The 18,294-nt window shown below is 38.3% G+C and overlaps 1 protein-coding gene across 1 annotated transcript; it reads left to right on the top strand.

Moving 5' to 3' along the window:
- The first annotated feature begins 493 nt into the window (after positions 1–493).
- Positions 494–13,223, top strand: LOC150035911 (uncharacterized). The gene is made up of 3 exons (XM_090313509.1): positions 494–844; positions 10,934–11,011; positions 13,149–13,223. The coding sequence occupies exons 1-3, from the start codon at positions 494–496 to the stop codon at positions 13,221–13,223; spliced, it is 504 nt and encodes a 167-aa protein (XP_090169635.1).
- Positions 13,224–18,294: the final 5,071 nt, after the last annotated feature.

Genomic DNA, 18,294 nt, shown 5'->3' with positions numbered 1-18,294 from the left:
GAACAACCCAAGCTTCAGAAATGAATAGGGTCTCATAGTTCTGTCTTGGATATTGTCTTCATCTCGGGGGCATATTCATACCTTTCTTTAAAATATGAAAATGGCGGGTCACACTTACAAGAAATACTAATCGTCAGTAACGATTTTGACCAAAAACGATAACCAAAAGAACTATAGGAATAAAGAGTTATTCTGATATAGTATTTGGACAAGATTGTCTTGCTTCAGTGAAAGATCTTTTTACTGCCCCATGTTAGCAACTATTCTGAATCACTGAAGTATTATTGCAAAACTAAATAAAGAAAAATGGGTACTTTATTTCTTTGCAAAAATTGGATTTAGATGCATAAGTTTTATAGAATTTGTTTAAATTTTTTCAGCAATGTAAAATTCAATTATACAACTACTTGCTTCTAATAAGTTTAACAGAGAAGGATATTCAAACTGGAAATCCAACATTAATACGATATTAGTTGTGGATGATTTGAGGTTTATGTTGACAAAGGAATGTCCTCCGATTCCCAGTACAACAGCGAACCAAAATGTTTGGGACATCTTTGATCGGTGGGTTAGGGCTAACGAAAAAGCCAAGGCTTATATCTTAGCAAGTATATCTGATGTACTTAATAAGAAACATGAGGTAATGCCCACTGCCCGTGAGATAATGGCGTCGTTCCAAGAGATGTTCGAGCAACTATCATCCTCTGTTCGACATGAAGCCATTAAGTATGTTTATAGTACTTGCAAGAAAGATGGTACCAATGTTAGAGAACATGTTCTTGATATGATGGCCCATTTTAATATTGCTGAGGCTCATGGGGCGAAGATAGATGAAATCAGTCAAGTCAGTATGATATTAGAATCCCTTCCAAAGAGTTATCTACCTTTCAGAACAAATGTTGTTATGAACAAAATTACTTAAAATTTGACTACACAGTCGAACGAACTACATACGTATCGGTCTATGATGAAACTTAAAGAAGGTGAAGTAAATGTTATTTCATGACCTAAAAAGTTTCTAAAGGGTTCTATGTCTGGAATAAAACCCGCTGATAAAAAGAAGTATGTTCCCTCTTTTTCAAAAGACGAGACCGTATAAATGAATAAGGGTAAAGGGAATAAGAAAATCACTGCAAAGAAAAACAAAAACAAAAACAAAGCTTCAAAAGGAAAGTGTTTCCATTGTGGAGAGAATGGGCGCTGGAAGCGTAACTGCCTAAAGTATTAGTAGAAAAGAAAGCGGAAAAGGGGAACCAAAGTAAATTAGATTTACTAGTAGTTGAAACATGTCTAGTGGAGAATACTCACCTAACCTGGATATTAGATTCAGGCGCCGCTAATCATATTTGCACTTTTCTATAGGAAATTAGTTCGTGGAAAAAACTTTCTGAATAAGAAATGACTTTCAAGGTGGGAACGGAGAAGTCATTTTGGCTCATGTAGTAGAAGATGTCAAGCTATTTTTTGGAGAATTTTTCATCTCACTTAGAAATGTATATTATGTACCTAAGATGAAAAGAAATTTAATCTTCATTTCCTGTCTGCTAGAAAATATGTACAAAATATTTTTTGAATCTAATGCAGTGTTTGTTTTTTCAAGAGGTGTTCATATTTGTTTTGCAAGACTCGAAAATAACTTGTACATATAAAACCAACTGAAGCAAAGGTCATTCTAAATATAGAGATATTTAAAATGCTTGAGACTCAAAATAAAAGATGAAAAATTTCTCCTAACGCCTATCTTTGGCACCTCAGACTTGGTCACATTAATCTCAACAGGATTAAGAGATTCATTAAAACCGGTCATCTAGGTATGTTAGAAGATAGTACTTTACCTCCATGTGAATCATGTTTTGAGGGAAAAATGACAAAAATATCTTTTTTCTGAAAAAGGCCTTCGTGCCAAAGAGCCTCTCGAATTTGTACATTCAGATCTATGTGGTCCGATGAATGTAAAAGCACGAGGAGGCTATCAGTATTTTGTCAATTTTATTGATGATTACTCTAGATATGGCTACATTTAGTTAATAAGTCACAATCTGAAACTTTTGAAAAGTTCAAAGAATTAAAAACCGAGACAGAAAATATTTTAAGTAAAAGAATTAAAACACTTCGAAGTGGTGAGTATATGGATTTACAATTCCAGAACTATCTAGTAGATCATGGAATTCAATCCCAACTCACGACACCTGGAACACCACAAAAAAATGGTGTTGTAGAAAGGAGAAATCAAATCTTGTTAGACATGGTCCAATCAATGATGAGTTATGTTCAGTTACCTTAATCCTTTTAGGGCTATGCAGTACAGACTGTAGTATATATTTTGAACGTTGTTCCTTCAAAGAGTGTTTCAGAAACACCGTATGAATTATGGAAGTGATGAAAAAAAATTTTACATCATTTCTGTATCTAGGGTTGTCCAGCACACATGTTGGTACAAAATCCTAAAAAACTGGAAACACGTTTGAAGTTATGCCTCTTTGTAAGATACCCTAAAGAAAAAAAAGAACGACTATTCTAGATCTCCAAGAAGACAAAGTGTTTGTATCAATAAATGTTACATTCATGGAAGAAGATCATGTTAAAAATCATCAACCTCGCAGTAAACTAATATTACCAGAAATGACCAAAGATGTTGGAGAAAAATCAATAAGAGTTGTTGATCAAGCTGGTCCTTCAACAACTGTTGTTGCCCTATCACGTCCTTCTCAAGAATTAAGTATGCCTCAACATAGTGGAAGGGTTATTCAGCAACCTGAACGCTATATGGGTTTAATAGAAACTCAAAACATCATACTTGATGATGAGAGGATCCATTAACCTTTAAAAAGCCAAAGGAAGATGTTGACAAGAAATAGTGGATAAAAGCCATAGACGTTGAAATGGAGTCAATGTATTTCAATTCTGTCTAGGAACTTGTAGATCAACCACATGGTGTCAAACCTATAGGTTGTAAATGGATCTACAAAATAAAATGAGATCAAACTAGCAAGGTGCAAACCTACAAAGCCAGACTCGTGGCAAAAGGTTTTATCCAAAGAGAAAGGATTGATTATGAAGAAACCTTTTCTCCTGTTGCCATGATAAAATCTATAAGAATACTTCTATCCATTGCCACATATTATGACTATGAGATATGGAAATTGGATGTCAAGACAGCTTTTCTAAACGACCATCTGGATGAAAGTATTTTTATGTCTCAACAAGAAGGGTTCATCGACAAGGACAAGAATAGAACGTTTGTAAGCTTAAACGATCCATTTATGGGTTAAAGAAATCTTCAAAATCTTGAAATATAAGATTTGATAATGCGATCAAATCCTATGGCTTCGAACAGAATGTAGACAAACCTTATGTACACAGGAAAATAGTCAATAAGACTGTAGCATTCTTAGTACTTTATGTTGATGATATCTTGCTCATTGGGAATGAGACAAGCTTTTTTATTAACGTAAAGAGATGGTTAGCAACACAGTTCCAAATGAAAGATTTGGGTGATGTTAAATATGTTCTAGGGATACAAATTTTCTGAAATCGAAAGAATAGAATCCTAGCACTATCTCAAGCATCTTATATTGATAAAATGTTGTCAATATATAATATGCAAAATTCCAAAAGGCATGTTTCAATTTAGATATGGAATTCATTTTTCAAAGGAATAGTGTCCTAAGACACCTCAAGATGTTAAGGAAATGAAAAGCATTCCATATGCATCTGCAGTTGGGAGTTTGATGTACGCAATGTAATGTACACGTCCTGACATATGCTTTGCAGTTGGAATCGTTAGCAGGTTCCGATCCAATCCAGGACACAGTCATTGGAATGCTGTCAAAAACATCCTCAAGTATCTAAAGAGAACAAGGGACTATATTGTTTGGGTAGGAAATTTTTTTTATTAAGGAAAGAGAAAATTTATTGGGAACGGATGGTTGTACATGCAATCATGCATTAGACATGGCTTTTATGCCCATGCATCGGAGGTCATGCGTCGGAATGAAAATGCGTTAATCTAGTTAGTAATGACTATGCGTTCCTATCACAAGTTTTCTTATGCTTGCACCAAGTATAACGCGAATGCAAGTTTCTCAGGTAATCTGAGGTCGAACACAGGGACTTGTCACTCAATAATGCTGGTGAAGCAATGCATTTGAGGTGATGAATAAAAATAAAAAGAAGAAGTTTATGGATTTACACACTAATCCTACTCCTAACTCAACAGATTGAGCAATAGAAGACTTGCGATGAGAATAGGTAAATGCACAACAACCATTAACGCATAGTAATGTTTATTGTCTTAAATCACCCGAGTAATCCCAGCTCGTCACACTAACGCATCGCACACCTCGGTGGTCAGCCGCATGACTATATCTCTATAGTGCATGGTTGCATTAAGCATAAGATTGTGCCTATCTCTAGGAACAATGCATACTTTGCTTTAGTGCGTTCCATCTCTTACCTTCTCAGGCAGTTAGACGCGGCTATTTAACTTATAGACAAGTAATGCAACATCCCATAGACAGGCATTGCTATAGCCTTTCACCAAGCAAAGAGGATTAACTCACTATACTTGCACAACGCACACCTCTCAGTGGGTTGCTACATGCGTCCCATCTCTAGGCTACACGATTAAGCATATGATCGCCTTTGATAAATAAACGCTGAAGATGAACAATGATAAAGATAAAGATGATGAAGAAGACGGTAGTGAAGGAATCAAGATTTGCATTGATCACAAAATGTCTTAATATCTTAAGCTAAAATGTAATATACTACAGAGATTAGAAGAGAAATGAAGGGGCTCTATATAAGACCCTAACACTAAATCTAAAGTGGAAGGTTAAATAGAGAAGAAAAATCCTAAGTAAGGATATTGGGGCAAAGAGTGAAAAACATTAAAACATTAAATGCAAGAGTGCATGGAGAATGCAAGCAAGAAGACTTGAAAAATGGCTAAGGGCTTGCATACAACCAATGCAAAGGCATGGGGACACGGGCAGGAGGCATGCGTCAAGTGGGCATGCCAAGCGCACAGGCCATGCGTCGAACAGGTATGCCGAGAGCCCTACCTATGTGTCGAGCGGGCAAGCCATCTATGTGTCGAGTGCTGCTGAGTCTATCGACCAACCATGCGTCGATGCGCTATGCCAAGCGCATGCCCATGCAGTAAGGCACACCCATGTGGCGAGATAAGCCCACGCGGCCGAGTGCGCCTATGCGGCCAAGCACACAAGCACCTAGGTAGCACGCCCATGCGTTGATGGTCAGCATCGTGCAACCATGCCAAGTAGGCCGAGCAAGCATACCTAGCAAGCCATGCGTCAAGGGTGAGCGGCCACCCTATGCATTGGTGATGGCCGACTCATGCGATGGCTAAGTGGAATTTCAATGGAGGTAAGTTGATGCATGAAGGACAAAGAGTAAGGCTAATTAATGGAAAGGAACTCCCAGGAAGATGCCAATAGTATACGATCATGAGTCTTAAAAAATCTAAATGAAGGAATATGTAAGTATTTAAGTGATTTAGGTGGCAAAAGGAGGATCATACAGAGTTCTAGTAGGCTGTGGACAAAGGAGATTTCATGCAATGGAAGTCTTATCACCCTAAGTAGGAGGTGGGTGAAGGAGATTACATGCAAAAAAGGAAATTTTGGCTAGCAAGTTGAGGTGAGAACAACTTAAGGCTAGGCTGGAGTAGGCTAAGTGTGGCAGCTCCAAAGTGAGACAAATGGAAGTTGAGTTGTCACAAGGGGGTGAGTTTGGAATGGCAATAAAAAGAGGGGTTAGGCGAGAAGGATTTATTCATACCATCACCAAAAGCTTATGTTGAGAGCATATTTAGAGTGTTACGTTTGAGTTATTAGGCTGCCAAGTTAATTGGAGTTAGACAGAAACAAAGGTTGTGTTGGTGGGGCATTGAGCCAACCTGAACGAACAGCCGGCCCACGCATCCGGCACCCTGTGCGCACGCCTTGTAGCGCTGCGTCTGTCCAGCAGTGTGCCACGCTCGACGCATCCCACGCGCTAGCCCAACGCAGCTGCCCCACCGTGTGATGCATCACGCCCAGTGCAGCAGCTCTACCATGCACGCACGCTTAATGCGTCAGCCCCCTGTGCGGCACAACACACCCACCCTACACATAGCCAAACACCCAGCTGCCTACCACAGTCCAAATAACCTCTAATGAGGCTAATTTTAGGATTTTGGCTAAATTTGAGTAGGGTAAGCTGGTATTTTCATTATATAATGGTATTTTGGCTATTTTGACATTATTTATTGATATAACAAGTATTAATTGAGGAATTTCCATTGATATGGAGGAATTCTCAAAAAGGTATTCTCAAGGTGATTTTAGTGGAAAAACTTTCTTGCGATGAGTGGTTACTTAGTTTTATAAGTGCAAAATGCATGTTGATGAAGTTATGCTGCTTACCATGATATTGTTTGTGAAATTTCTATGAAAACTGAGATTATACCCGGACTACATAAGTCAGCATGCTTAAAAAAGGTACTTTTCGGGAAAATATAGTTAGCCTCGGTCGGCGGGAAATAATAGTCGGTGACGACCGGCGGGAAATATAGTCAAGTTACCTAAGCATTTCTAGCGGAAAAAGAATTGTCGATGTGCACATTGGCGGGAAAAGTGGGTTATAGGAAAGTTTACATAAAAAGTTGTTATGATTGATAGTATGTACATGATATGAACATGCCAAGTATAGCATGGAACTGGAGGATGATGAATGAATGAATTTACACATGATCATGCATAAATTATACTGAAATTGTGATTATGTGATTATTATTTTCAAAACACCACTCACTAGGCTTAGTAGCTCACACTCTTCCAAATGCTTTCTTCTATCCCCCCCCCCCCTCCCCCCGGTAGCAAAGCGGAGCATTCAAGAAGGAGTCTACAAACCACCAAAACACCAGGACTTGGTAAATTCTCAGGGCACGACTCGGATCATGTGATAAAGAAACATAGGAAATTGAACTATATGTATGAAACTTAGATAAATTATGGTAAATATGTTAAAGTCTTTAATAGATAAGGGGGGAAATGTTAATTTAAAATGTTGTTTTGGAATACTACTGGTGTACCCTCATACTTCCTTCCAAGTCTTGAGGCTAAGGCTAGGGAAGAGGTGTGACACTCTGTGTCAAGGCTGCCAGTGGTGCCATGGATGAATGGTGGAGATGTCTCTCTCGAGCTCTATCTCCGGCGCAAGCTCTGGTTGTCACTCGGTCTGGTTTGTGGAGGTGAAGAATTCTCACTGAAAATCTTACTCAAGCTCTCACCTATGATCGCAAACCTCTACCTTGTGGCAGATGGATTGAAATTAAGGTCCAAAGGCTATTTATAGAGTTTAAACGCCGACAGCTATCATGATTGCGTTATGGCTCACTTCTGCTTTTGTCATGGTATAGGTAATGTCACATCATCTTATCTTGTTGATACTCTCAAAGTATGAGTCCGAGCTTGATTCAGCTAAAGCATCAACACATCATTCCCATCTTGCGATCATTCTTTTATTATGGTTGTCACTCCGTGGCCGCAATCCCCAAATGATCACCGCATCCGCTTGATCACCGCAACTTTAGTACGATGGGCGCATTCGATAACCGCAATTTCCAATTGATCACCGCATCCGCCTGATCACTGCAACTTCCGTGCAATGGACGCATTCGATCACCAGAACTTCCATGCGATGGACGCATGCGATCTAATTTTCAGCGCATGCATCGGTCTTTGCGATCGCCTGGCTTCAACGCATGCATTTGTCTGCAATTACTTACTTCAAATGCATGCATTTGATTCCTGTGATAGCTACAAAAATAGACATTTTGGCATGGAGTAACGCATAATATTGGAGTCAGTGAGGATTTAGGTGCTAATCGATGCAAAACTCAATTTTTCACAAATTCTAAGTATTATCATTGTGTTTTCTACTTGTTAACCCTCATAATTCTAAATAAAAGACTTATAATAATTGGCATTTCTGCCAGTTATCATATATGCTTGTATATAGACCTAAGGATTTTATCCTTACTGGATACACTGATTCTGATTTCCAGACTGATGTAGATTTAAGGAAATCTACTTTAGGATCAGTTTCACTCTCAATGAAGGAGCTATAGTTTTGAGAAGCATTAAACAGAGTTGTATCGCTGGCTCCACGATGGAAGCAGAATACGAAGCTGCATGTGAAGCCACTAAAGAAGCAGTATGGCTACGTAAATTCTTGGCAGACTTAGAAGTAGTTCCGGATATGCACCTACCTATCACACTATATTGTGACAATAGTGGTGCTGTTGCCAACTTGAAAGAACCAAGGAGTCACAAACGTGGAAAATATATTGAGAGAAAGTACCATCTCATTAAAGAGATAGTACACCGAGGAGACGTGATCGTCATGAAGATAGCCTTTAAAGACAACCTTACTGATCCATTTACGAAAGCCCTTTCGGCTAAAGTGTTTGAGAGCCACCTGGTTGGACTAGGACTCCAAGTAACGTAATCTAGGGCAAATCGGAGAATATCTATGGTATTAGTGATGCCCTAGTTTATTGTATTTTCCCTCTATGTTTCTCAACATTGTATTATATATATTTATTCTCACTGGAGTTTTAGTCCAAGTGGGAGATTATTGGGAATGTCCTAGAACTAACATTCTATTTATCAATAAAATATTAAAGTATTGTATCGATAAAATTGTTGATATTGCATTCTATTATGAAAATCCAATAAACATATCCATGGCTAAAGTATGAATACTACTTTATGTAGTGACCTAAACAGTATCAAGTTAATAGTATATAGCCTAAATGGTCTATAAGTATATGGATGAAATTGGGTATCTCATCTTGTTAACACTATTGGATACGGCCCATTTTTATAAGTAATACAAATGATGTGATTCACAGATAATTCATGTAGAGACATGTGAGTGGGGGCATTCGATGCAATGAGCTTGCATAAAGACTGGACCACGAAATAGTCACTTTTCTTTATAACGACCATTTACTGTTAAAATTGACTATTTCATACTAAAGTAACCTAGGATAACTCGATCTTAATCTTGAGCTAGCTATGAACTCTTGTTTATTCAGGATTGTTCTTTGACCTGCATGGGTGAGAGTAGTCTAACAACACTGCACGATAAGCCTTCCATTTTGAGGATAAGACCAGATAGATAGCTGGGGACATAGCCCTGCGAGATGGAATTCACTCCTACCCGTTTTAGGGTTAGCAGATAGGTTATTCTCTTAAGTGTTGATTTCAGATCTTGAATAATCGGGGCCCCGCCTTCTCATGATAGAGAGGGACATGATTCATAAGTGGTATTATGAATCAATTGATCATTAGAAGGCCAATAGGAACTTAAGGAACAAGATGTATTTACATGGGTAAAACGGTAATTTTGACCCAGCTGTAAATACAAACAACCTGTGAAGGATCGACTTAGTGATTATGGTTAAAATGGATAGAAATACATCTACAGTGAGAAGAGTGCAACTATCGAGCTATAGTGGTGTGCCTTGATAGTTAACGAATAATAATCAATTCGGTTTAAAGAGTTTAACGAATTAATTACAAATCGTTAGAGCTCATGATCTGTAGGTCCATTAAGACCCTCTACTAGCTCATAAATTGGAATAATGAATTGAGTAATTGATTAGATGAATTTTGAATTTAGGGGTATGAATTTGAAATGTTCAAATTTAGTTTTAGAGTTTTTCAATTGATTGTATATGATATAATTAAAAACGTTTAATTTAGTTGAAGTTAAACGAAATTGGAAAATCAATTAATATTTAAATTATGATTTAAATATGAAATTAAATCATATTGGTGGATTTGATGTTTTATTAATTTAATATTAAGATATTAAATTAATATTCTTTTAATTAAAAGGTTTAATTAAATAAAATTAGTTAATATAAATTAATTGTTTTTTAATTAAATTTATAAATCTAGTTTTTAAATAAAATGGTTTTATGTAAAATAAAAATTAATTTTTAAGAAAAATGATTAAAAATTAAAGAGTAGTGGATTTTTCCATTCTTGGAAAAATCCACTATCTCTTATGGTGATTTATCACCAAAATCCACCAATTTATTTATTAATTCTCCAGTCCTACTATTTTGCATGATTTCAATCTATATATACAAGTTTCATGCAGAAAGATTAGAGGTGAATCTGACTTTACTTACTGAAATGCTTGAAAATTGAAAACCCTACTCCACTCTCACTAGTTCATCTTCAATTCAGCTTGATTTGAGTGTTTCCACCACACATTCCTTCTTGAGCATAGTGAAGAAGATCTTGGTGGTGGTCTTCTTGAAGAATCAAGCTCAATCTTGGTGAAATTCTGCTGAATTCGTGGCAGAGATCTTCAAAGGTAATGATTGTTTCAAACCCTCTTATGAATGTCATATGAATAGCATATTTAAAAATCAAATTAAATGTAGTTTAAGTGCTTATTGATTCTAAATTCTTCATTTTCATGTTATATTACTCCTTCACTACAGACCTTCCAATCCTTGTTGAAAAGTATGGAGAAGAAGGGTGAAGCAAATGTTGCTTCATCTTCTAAAAAGATCCATAAAGGTTTGACCTCTGGAACTAAGTCTGTATCTTCTTCTTCCGACACCAAAAAGTGAAAAAAGAAGAAGGGTGGAAAGGGGAAAGCTAACCCCGAAGTTGGTGCTCATAGGGGTAGACAACTTATCAAGGCTGACAAAGAAAAATGTTTCAATTGAAACCAAGATGGTAATTGGAAACGAAACTGCCCCAAATATTTGGCAGAAAAGAAGAAGGCCAAACAAGGTAAATACGATTTGCTTGTATTGGAAACTTGTTTAGTGGAGAATGATGATTATGCCTAGATTATTGACTCTGGGGCCACTAACCATGTTTGTTCTTCATTTTAGGAAATTAGTTCCTGGCGGCAATTAGATACTGGTGAGATGACGATGCGAGTTGAAACTGGGCACGTCGTCTCGACTATGGTAGTGTGAGGTCTCCAGTTGACTTTACAGAAAAGGTTTCTTATTTTAAAAGATGTATATGTAGTTCCTGATTTAAAAAGAAACTTAGTTTCTATAAAATGTTTGCTTGAACAATATTATAATATCAACTTTCTTTCCAATAAAGTGTTTATTTCTAAGAATGGTGTTGATATTTTTTCTGCAAAACTAGAAAATAATCTTTATGTGCTAAGACCGTTAGCAACTAATGCCCTCCATAACACTGAATTGTTTAAAACTGCAGTAACTCAACATAAAAGATTTAACATTTCTCCTATGAAAAATGCCCAACTTTGGCACTTAAGAATAGGACACACCAATCTCAATAGGATTGAGATGTTGGTGAAGAATGGATTTCTAAGTAAGTTAGAAGAAAGTTCTTTGCCTGTGTGTGAGTCATGCCTTGAAGACAAGTTGACTAAGAGGCCTTTTACTAGAAAAGGTCACAGGGCCAAAGAAATTTTAGAGCTAGTACATTCAAACCTCTATGGTCCAATGAATGTAAGAGCTATGGGAGGTTATGAATATTTCATCACTTTTACTAATGATTATTGTTAACTTGTAGAAATACAAGTTATTGTCTCTCAAAAGTTGGAACAATTAGGATTTTTAATGATAAAATCTCATCATTCTTAGAGAAAACGCATGGAATTACTCAAACACTACCAAACTCATGCAAAAGAGTGTTTATTACTGAAAAACTGCGGCACTAATGCATAATATTGCAGGATTTCAACAAAGATTCTAAGTGTCGCAGGCAACTTCAACGCATAGACATGCGTCGGAGGGGTTTCAACGCAAGAAAGATTCTTGATTCAGGATGTTTATGTCAAATCACCACTTGTAAGCATGGGCATTTACAGCTGGCGGTGTCTGAAAAGTGTCTGAATGTCAGGCTGCTAACCAGGGTATGGAATTTAATGTTGTCCCATCATCAAGCTGATGAAAAACAACACCAATAAACAGAAGAAATCCCACCAGATGTGACCATTCGCTAAATTTGTATAATTCTGAAATTTGGAGACTTAGAGTTGTGCTGCTGTGATAAGAAGAACACAAGAAGGAAGAGAACCACCTCCACCGTCGATCAAGGAGTGGAGAAAACTTAGCTCGAGAGAGAATTTTCTTCCATTTCTTCTACAAGTTAGTTGTACACGAATTTAAATTGAGCTAAAGAGGATAAGAGATTGTACTCTGCAGCTTGACTCCTTTCTTTTCATCTGACTTCTAATTCTCTTCATCTCATTTGACTGAGTATTGATCTTGTAAAGATAATCGGTTTCTTTATGAATTCACATATTTGATCTACTACACTTCACTACTGTTTATTTCTTGCTTTACGTTAGATGCATCTATAACTTCATGCAAAATCCATTTCTAAACGTCTAAGCCAACTAAATCATTTGGTTAAAGCTGCTTTAGCTTGAATTATTCGAGAGAATAAGCAAGCAAGCATTAAGTTAGAAATGCTCGGTACATCTAGAGATAGACGCACTAGTGTTTTATTGCATTTGTGACTAACGAATACATCCTAGAAATGGGAAATTGTATGAAATTCGCATTGAAAAGTGCTGAATAGAAGGTAAGTAGAAATCTAATGCATTTACAAAGATGAACAAGTCATTTCCATCCACATCGCATTCCTGTAAGTGTACATTTCAATTAGATCGACGCATACCACTTGCACTACACCATTTTCACACGACCCCTGTTTTCTACTTGATCTTTTTGTATCCTCTTGCACGCACACAACAAACTTAATGTAGAAAACTCATTCCGCATTTATTTAGGATAATTCTACATCAGCTATAACGCAAGCCCTGCACTAGCTTTAATCTAAATCCCTAAGTTCGACCCTGTACTTATCAGGAACCTGAGTTGGATTTATACTTGGATCTGATTCAAGAAAACTTGAACGCATAAAGAGGAGTGTCACACGCGTCCCTTCACACATCACTAATGCATCAACACATCAATCACATTTGCACTCTATTTTTCCAATTACCTAATACAATACACTCCTAAGATCGCATTACGAATCCAACAAACAAGTTTTTGGCGCCGTTTTCGGGGATTTAGCAACAAAACTAACCAGAAATTTTGTTTGTATCTTTTGTAGAAACTTACGATTGAGGGAGTATTGCGAGCTAAGCTGAAGCTTGTAAACGTTTCTGAGAAGGGAAAACACTCCTGAACTCGTATACGACCTCGAAGTTGAAAGAACCTTCTGACGAAGAAATCGATCTAATCATCGCCGTAGGTTAAGTCAACAACTACTCAGACAGCAAATCAGGCAATAACAAATGGCAGACGAGCAAGCAAATCATAACTTAGCTCAATAGCTAGCCCACGCTACTCAAAATCCTATCATAATGGCAAACAGTAGTACGCGGCCCATGCAGGAGTATGCATCTCCTGTGTTGTATGATTTCTCACCAGGGATCATATATCCAATGCCAGATGGGACAAGATTTGAGATGAAATCTGTGATGTTACAAATTCTTCAAACAGCTGGCCAGTCTGAGGGTGCTCATGGAGAAGACCCTCACGCCCACATGAAACGTTTCCTGGAGACATCCAACTCGTTTGTGATTCTTGGGATCACCCCAGAAGCTATCAGGCTATCTTTATTCCCATATTTTCTGCATGATGACGCAAAGCAATGGGCAAGTTCTTTAGAGCCTAGAGAGATAATGACCTGGGAAAAGTTAGTGGGAAAATTCATGCAGAAATATTTCCCACCCACCACGAACGCAAGAAGGCGGAGAGAAAATAATGAACTTTAAGCAAGACGAATTCGAAACCTTGAGTCCTGAATGGGACACTTTAAAGGACTGGTCAAGAATTTCCCTAATCACGGACTACCGTTAACTGTCCAGATGGAAACCTTTTATGGCAGATTAAACAGATCATCTCAAATGGCAGCCAACGCAGCTACAGCTGGTGGTATCATGGACAAATCTTATAATGAAGCTAAGAAAATACTGAACCGCATTGCCAAGCATAATATGGAATGGGTAGATGACACTTATGACGCAAGAGCAAATAGGAGGAGACGATCTCAGAATATGAACTTTGTTGATTCTAACACAATAGCCATGCTCTCTACACAAGTGGCTACCATGACAAACCTTTTGCAGAATATATCACTGGGGAACGCATCAAACTCGCAAAAGGTAAATTAGGTGGAAACATTCATACAGCCCATGGTTAGTTGTGTGGGCCATGGAAATCTTTATTCCTACACTAATTGCCCACATAATCCACAGTCGGTATGCTTTATTAAAAACAACCCATTCTCGAACACCTATAATCCCGGATGGAGGAACCATCAAAATATCTCTTGGGGAGGTCACAAACAGGAGCAACACCAACCAGGGGTAAATCAGCAGCATAGGCAAGAACCACCGCCTGGATTCCAACCATCGTATCAACCGCACCAACAATCCTTTAATAGAGAAGTCATGCGTCGAGTTCAGCTTCTCTGCTTGAAAACCTCTTAAAGGAATATATCGCCTAGAACGATGCATTGCTAAAAAACCATGCATCATCCATCAGAAATCTGGGGATATAAGTGGGGCAAATTGCTAGTAAGCTGAAGAATTGGCCACTAAGAGTCATGCCCAGCAATATGAAAACCCCAGAAAATAACAACGAAAAAGAGCAATGTCACGCGGTGACATTGCGAAGTGGCAGACCTCTTGTAGAAGGAACCGTGAACCCAAGAACCAAACTTCCTTCAACTGAGTACATAACAGGCTCGAAGGCATTGGAAGATAAAAAAGAACGGACGCCAGAATCCACAAGTCATTCGAACCCAAGCACATCTAATGCGGAACAACCTGCGGTGCAGTTGAGAGCACCATTTCCCAAACGCTTCCCGAAGAAGAATGATGAGCAGAAGCTTAAGCGTTTTCTTGAACTTTTGAGGCAACTGCACATTAATATCCCAGTTATAGAAGCCTTAGAACAAATGCTAAAGTACGTCAAATTTTTTAAGGATATTCTGACAAAGAGGAGGAGAATCAATGAGACAGACGTAATTGCTCTAACGCGGGAGTGTGATGCATTAGTCAGTAATCAATTACCCAAGAAACAGAAGGATCCGAAAAGCTTCACAGTCCCGTGCTCAATCAGAGGGCTGGACATGGGACATGCACTGTGTGATCTGGGAGTAAGCATCAACCTCATGCCACTCTCAATTTTCAAGAAATTAGGAATTGGTGAAGCGCAACCCACTTCTGTAATACTTCAACTTACTGATAGGACGATCACATATCCTGAAGGAAAGATTGAGGATGTTCTGGTGAAACTTGAAAAATTCATATTCCTAGCGGATTTCATCATCCTTGATTATGAAGCAGATAGGGATGTACCAATCATTCTTGGATGCCCCTTTCTCGCCACTGGGAAAGTACTAATATACGTGCACAAGGGAGAACTGACCATGCACGTAGATAACCAGGAAATGAAATTTAAAGTGTTAAACGCATTAATATTTTCGGATAATGAAGAATGTCAACTTAACAAAATAGAATTGCCTGAAGAAGAAGCAGGCCAAGTTTGTGAGGTCCTTGCGTTGGAAGAAACCATAAAGAAACTCAAGCCACCAAGTCGGAGTGAGCGGTAGACGAAGCCAGCATGTCCATCATTGGAGGAACCACCAGAACTAGAATTGAAACCTTTACCTGACCATCTTAAATATGATTTTCTTGGATTAAATAACACTTTACCTGTAATTATTTCAACTAATCTTTCTGAGCCTAGTGAATGTTCTCTTTTGTAGATGTTGCAAAAACACATACGGGCAATAAGATGGACGTTGGCTGACATCCGTGGTATCAACCCATCGTACTACATGCACAAAATTAGGCTAGAAGAGAAGACTGGATCAATTGAGCCTCAATGTAAGCTAAATCCCATAATGAAGGAAGTAGTAAAGAAAGAGATCATTAAGTGGTTGGACGCAGGAGTAATATACCCTATCTCCGATAGTAGCTGGGTAAGCCCAGTTCAATGCGTCCCTAAAAAGGGAGGTACAACAATGATAGTCAACAGTAACAACGAACTTATCCCTTCAAGGACTGTCATAGGTTGGTGCATCTGCATGGATTATAGGAAACTCAATGCGGCGACCAAGAAGGACCATTTCCCTCTCCCCTTCATTGACCAGATGCTTGACCAATTAGCTGGAAAGGAATTCTATTGTTTTCTAGATGGATACTTTAGTTATAACTAAATTCTTACCGACCGAAAGATCAAGAGAAGACGATTTTCACATGCCCATTTGGAACATTCGCATTCAGAAGCATGCCTTTCGGACTGTGCAATGCACCAGGAATGTTCCAAAGATGCATGATGGCAACTTTTTTCTGACTTCATTTAATAGACCGTTGAAGTTTTTATGGATGACTTTTCAATTTTTGGAGACTCCCTTCAATCGTGCTTAGACAACCTAGAGGTCATCCTTGCGCGATGCGAGGAAACGAATCTTGTGTTAAATTGGGAAAATGTCACTTTATGGTGACTGAAGGTATTGTTTTGGGTCGCAAGGTATCTAAAGCCAGACTGGAAGTTGATGAAGCCAAAGTTGATGTCATAGCCAAACTTCCTCCGCCATTAAATGTGAAAGTATTACGAAGTTTTCTAGGACATGCAGGCTTCTACAGAAGGTTCGTAAAATGGTTTTCTCAAATTGTGCATCCTCTGAGCGCACTATTAGAAGAAAACTGACCTTATGTATTTAATGACGACTGTCGTGACACATCTAAAACATTAAAGTATGCGTTGACTACAGCTCCGATACTAATAACACCGAACTGGACGCAACCCTTCATTCTGATGTGTGATGTAAGCGACATTGCAGTTGGAACTATATTGGGGCAGAAAAAAGGGAACTTGATACACCCCATCTCCTATGCGTCGAAGACTTTAAACGACTCTTAGGAACATTACACAACTACGGAGAAGGAAATGTTGGTTGTAGTGTTTAGAATTGAAAAATTTAGATCTTATCTAGTTAGTGCGTTAGCAACCATCTACACAGATCACTCAGCCCTTAAGTTCCCGATGAGCAAAAAGGGTGCAAAACTAAGGTTAATCAGATGGGTGTTGCTCTTGTAAGAATTCGACATTGACATCAAGGACAGAAAGGGGACTAAAAATCAGGTGGCTGATCACCTGTCGAGATTAGAGAATCAAGAGATACAGGACCAAGAAGATGAAATCAAAGATGCATTTCCTAATGAAGGCTTATTCAAAGTTGAAGATAGGGAACCATGGTACGCAGACATTGTTAATTACTTAACCACCAAACAATTCCCTGAGCACTTCAACTCTCAATAAAAGAAACGGCTACTTCATGACGGCAAATTCTATTTTTGGGATGAACTGTTTCTTTACAAACAAGGTCCCAACTCCATCATGCGTCGGTGCGTTCCAGAAGGAGAGACACAATGCATTCTTGCTGAGTGTCATGAGTCTCCTTACGGAGATCATTTTGGAGGGCAAAGAGCCATTGCAAAGGTTCTCCAAAGTGGATATTTTTAGCCTACTCTCTTCAATGACGCAAGGGAGTATGCTCTCAAGTGTGATACTTGTTAACGCACAAGTAAAATATCATCAAAGGACGTAATTCCTCTTAACAATATACTTGAAGTTGAATTATTTGATGTATGGGCATCGATTTTATTGGACCTTCCCCTCTATCCTGTCATCAACAATACATCTTACTGGCAGTAGATTATGTATCAAAATGGGTGGAAGTTGTGGCTTGTGCCAAGAATGATGCGGCGACTATTTCAAAGTTTCTCACCAAGAATATTTTCACACGCTTTGGAACACCAAGGGCACTGGTGAGTGACGAAGGTACGCACTTTATTAACTACATCATAATTACTTGCTAAATACAATGTTAGGCACAAGATTGCTACCACATATCACCCCCAAACCAACGGTCAAGCAGAAGTATCTAATTGAAAAATAAAGATGATATTGGAAAAGGTAGTTAACGCATCAAGGAAAGATTGGCCACAAAGGCTAGACGAAGCACTTTGGGCCTATAGAATTGCCTACAAAACTCCAATAGGTATGTCTCCATACTCTTTGGTATTCGAAAAAGCCTATCGCTTACCCTTGAAGTTGGAGTACAATGCTTTTTGGGCAATAAAGAAGCTGAACTTAAACTTGGAAGTCACGGGCGAATAACGCAAGCTTCAGCTCAATGAGCTTAAGAAATGGCGACTAAACTCATATGAAATAGAAAA

The sequence above is a fragment of the Benincasa hispida genome, chromosome 5 (genome assembly GCF_027475165.1).
Source record: "Benincasa hispida cultivar pf3 chromosome 5, pf3_genome.v1.1, whole genome shotgun sequence".
In the NCBI taxonomy this organism is placed as follows: domain Eukaryota; kingdom Viridiplantae; phylum Streptophyta; class Magnoliopsida; order Cucurbitales; family Cucurbitaceae; genus Benincasa; species Benincasa hispida.
This window is presented reverse-complemented; position numbering and strand designations above follow the sequence as displayed.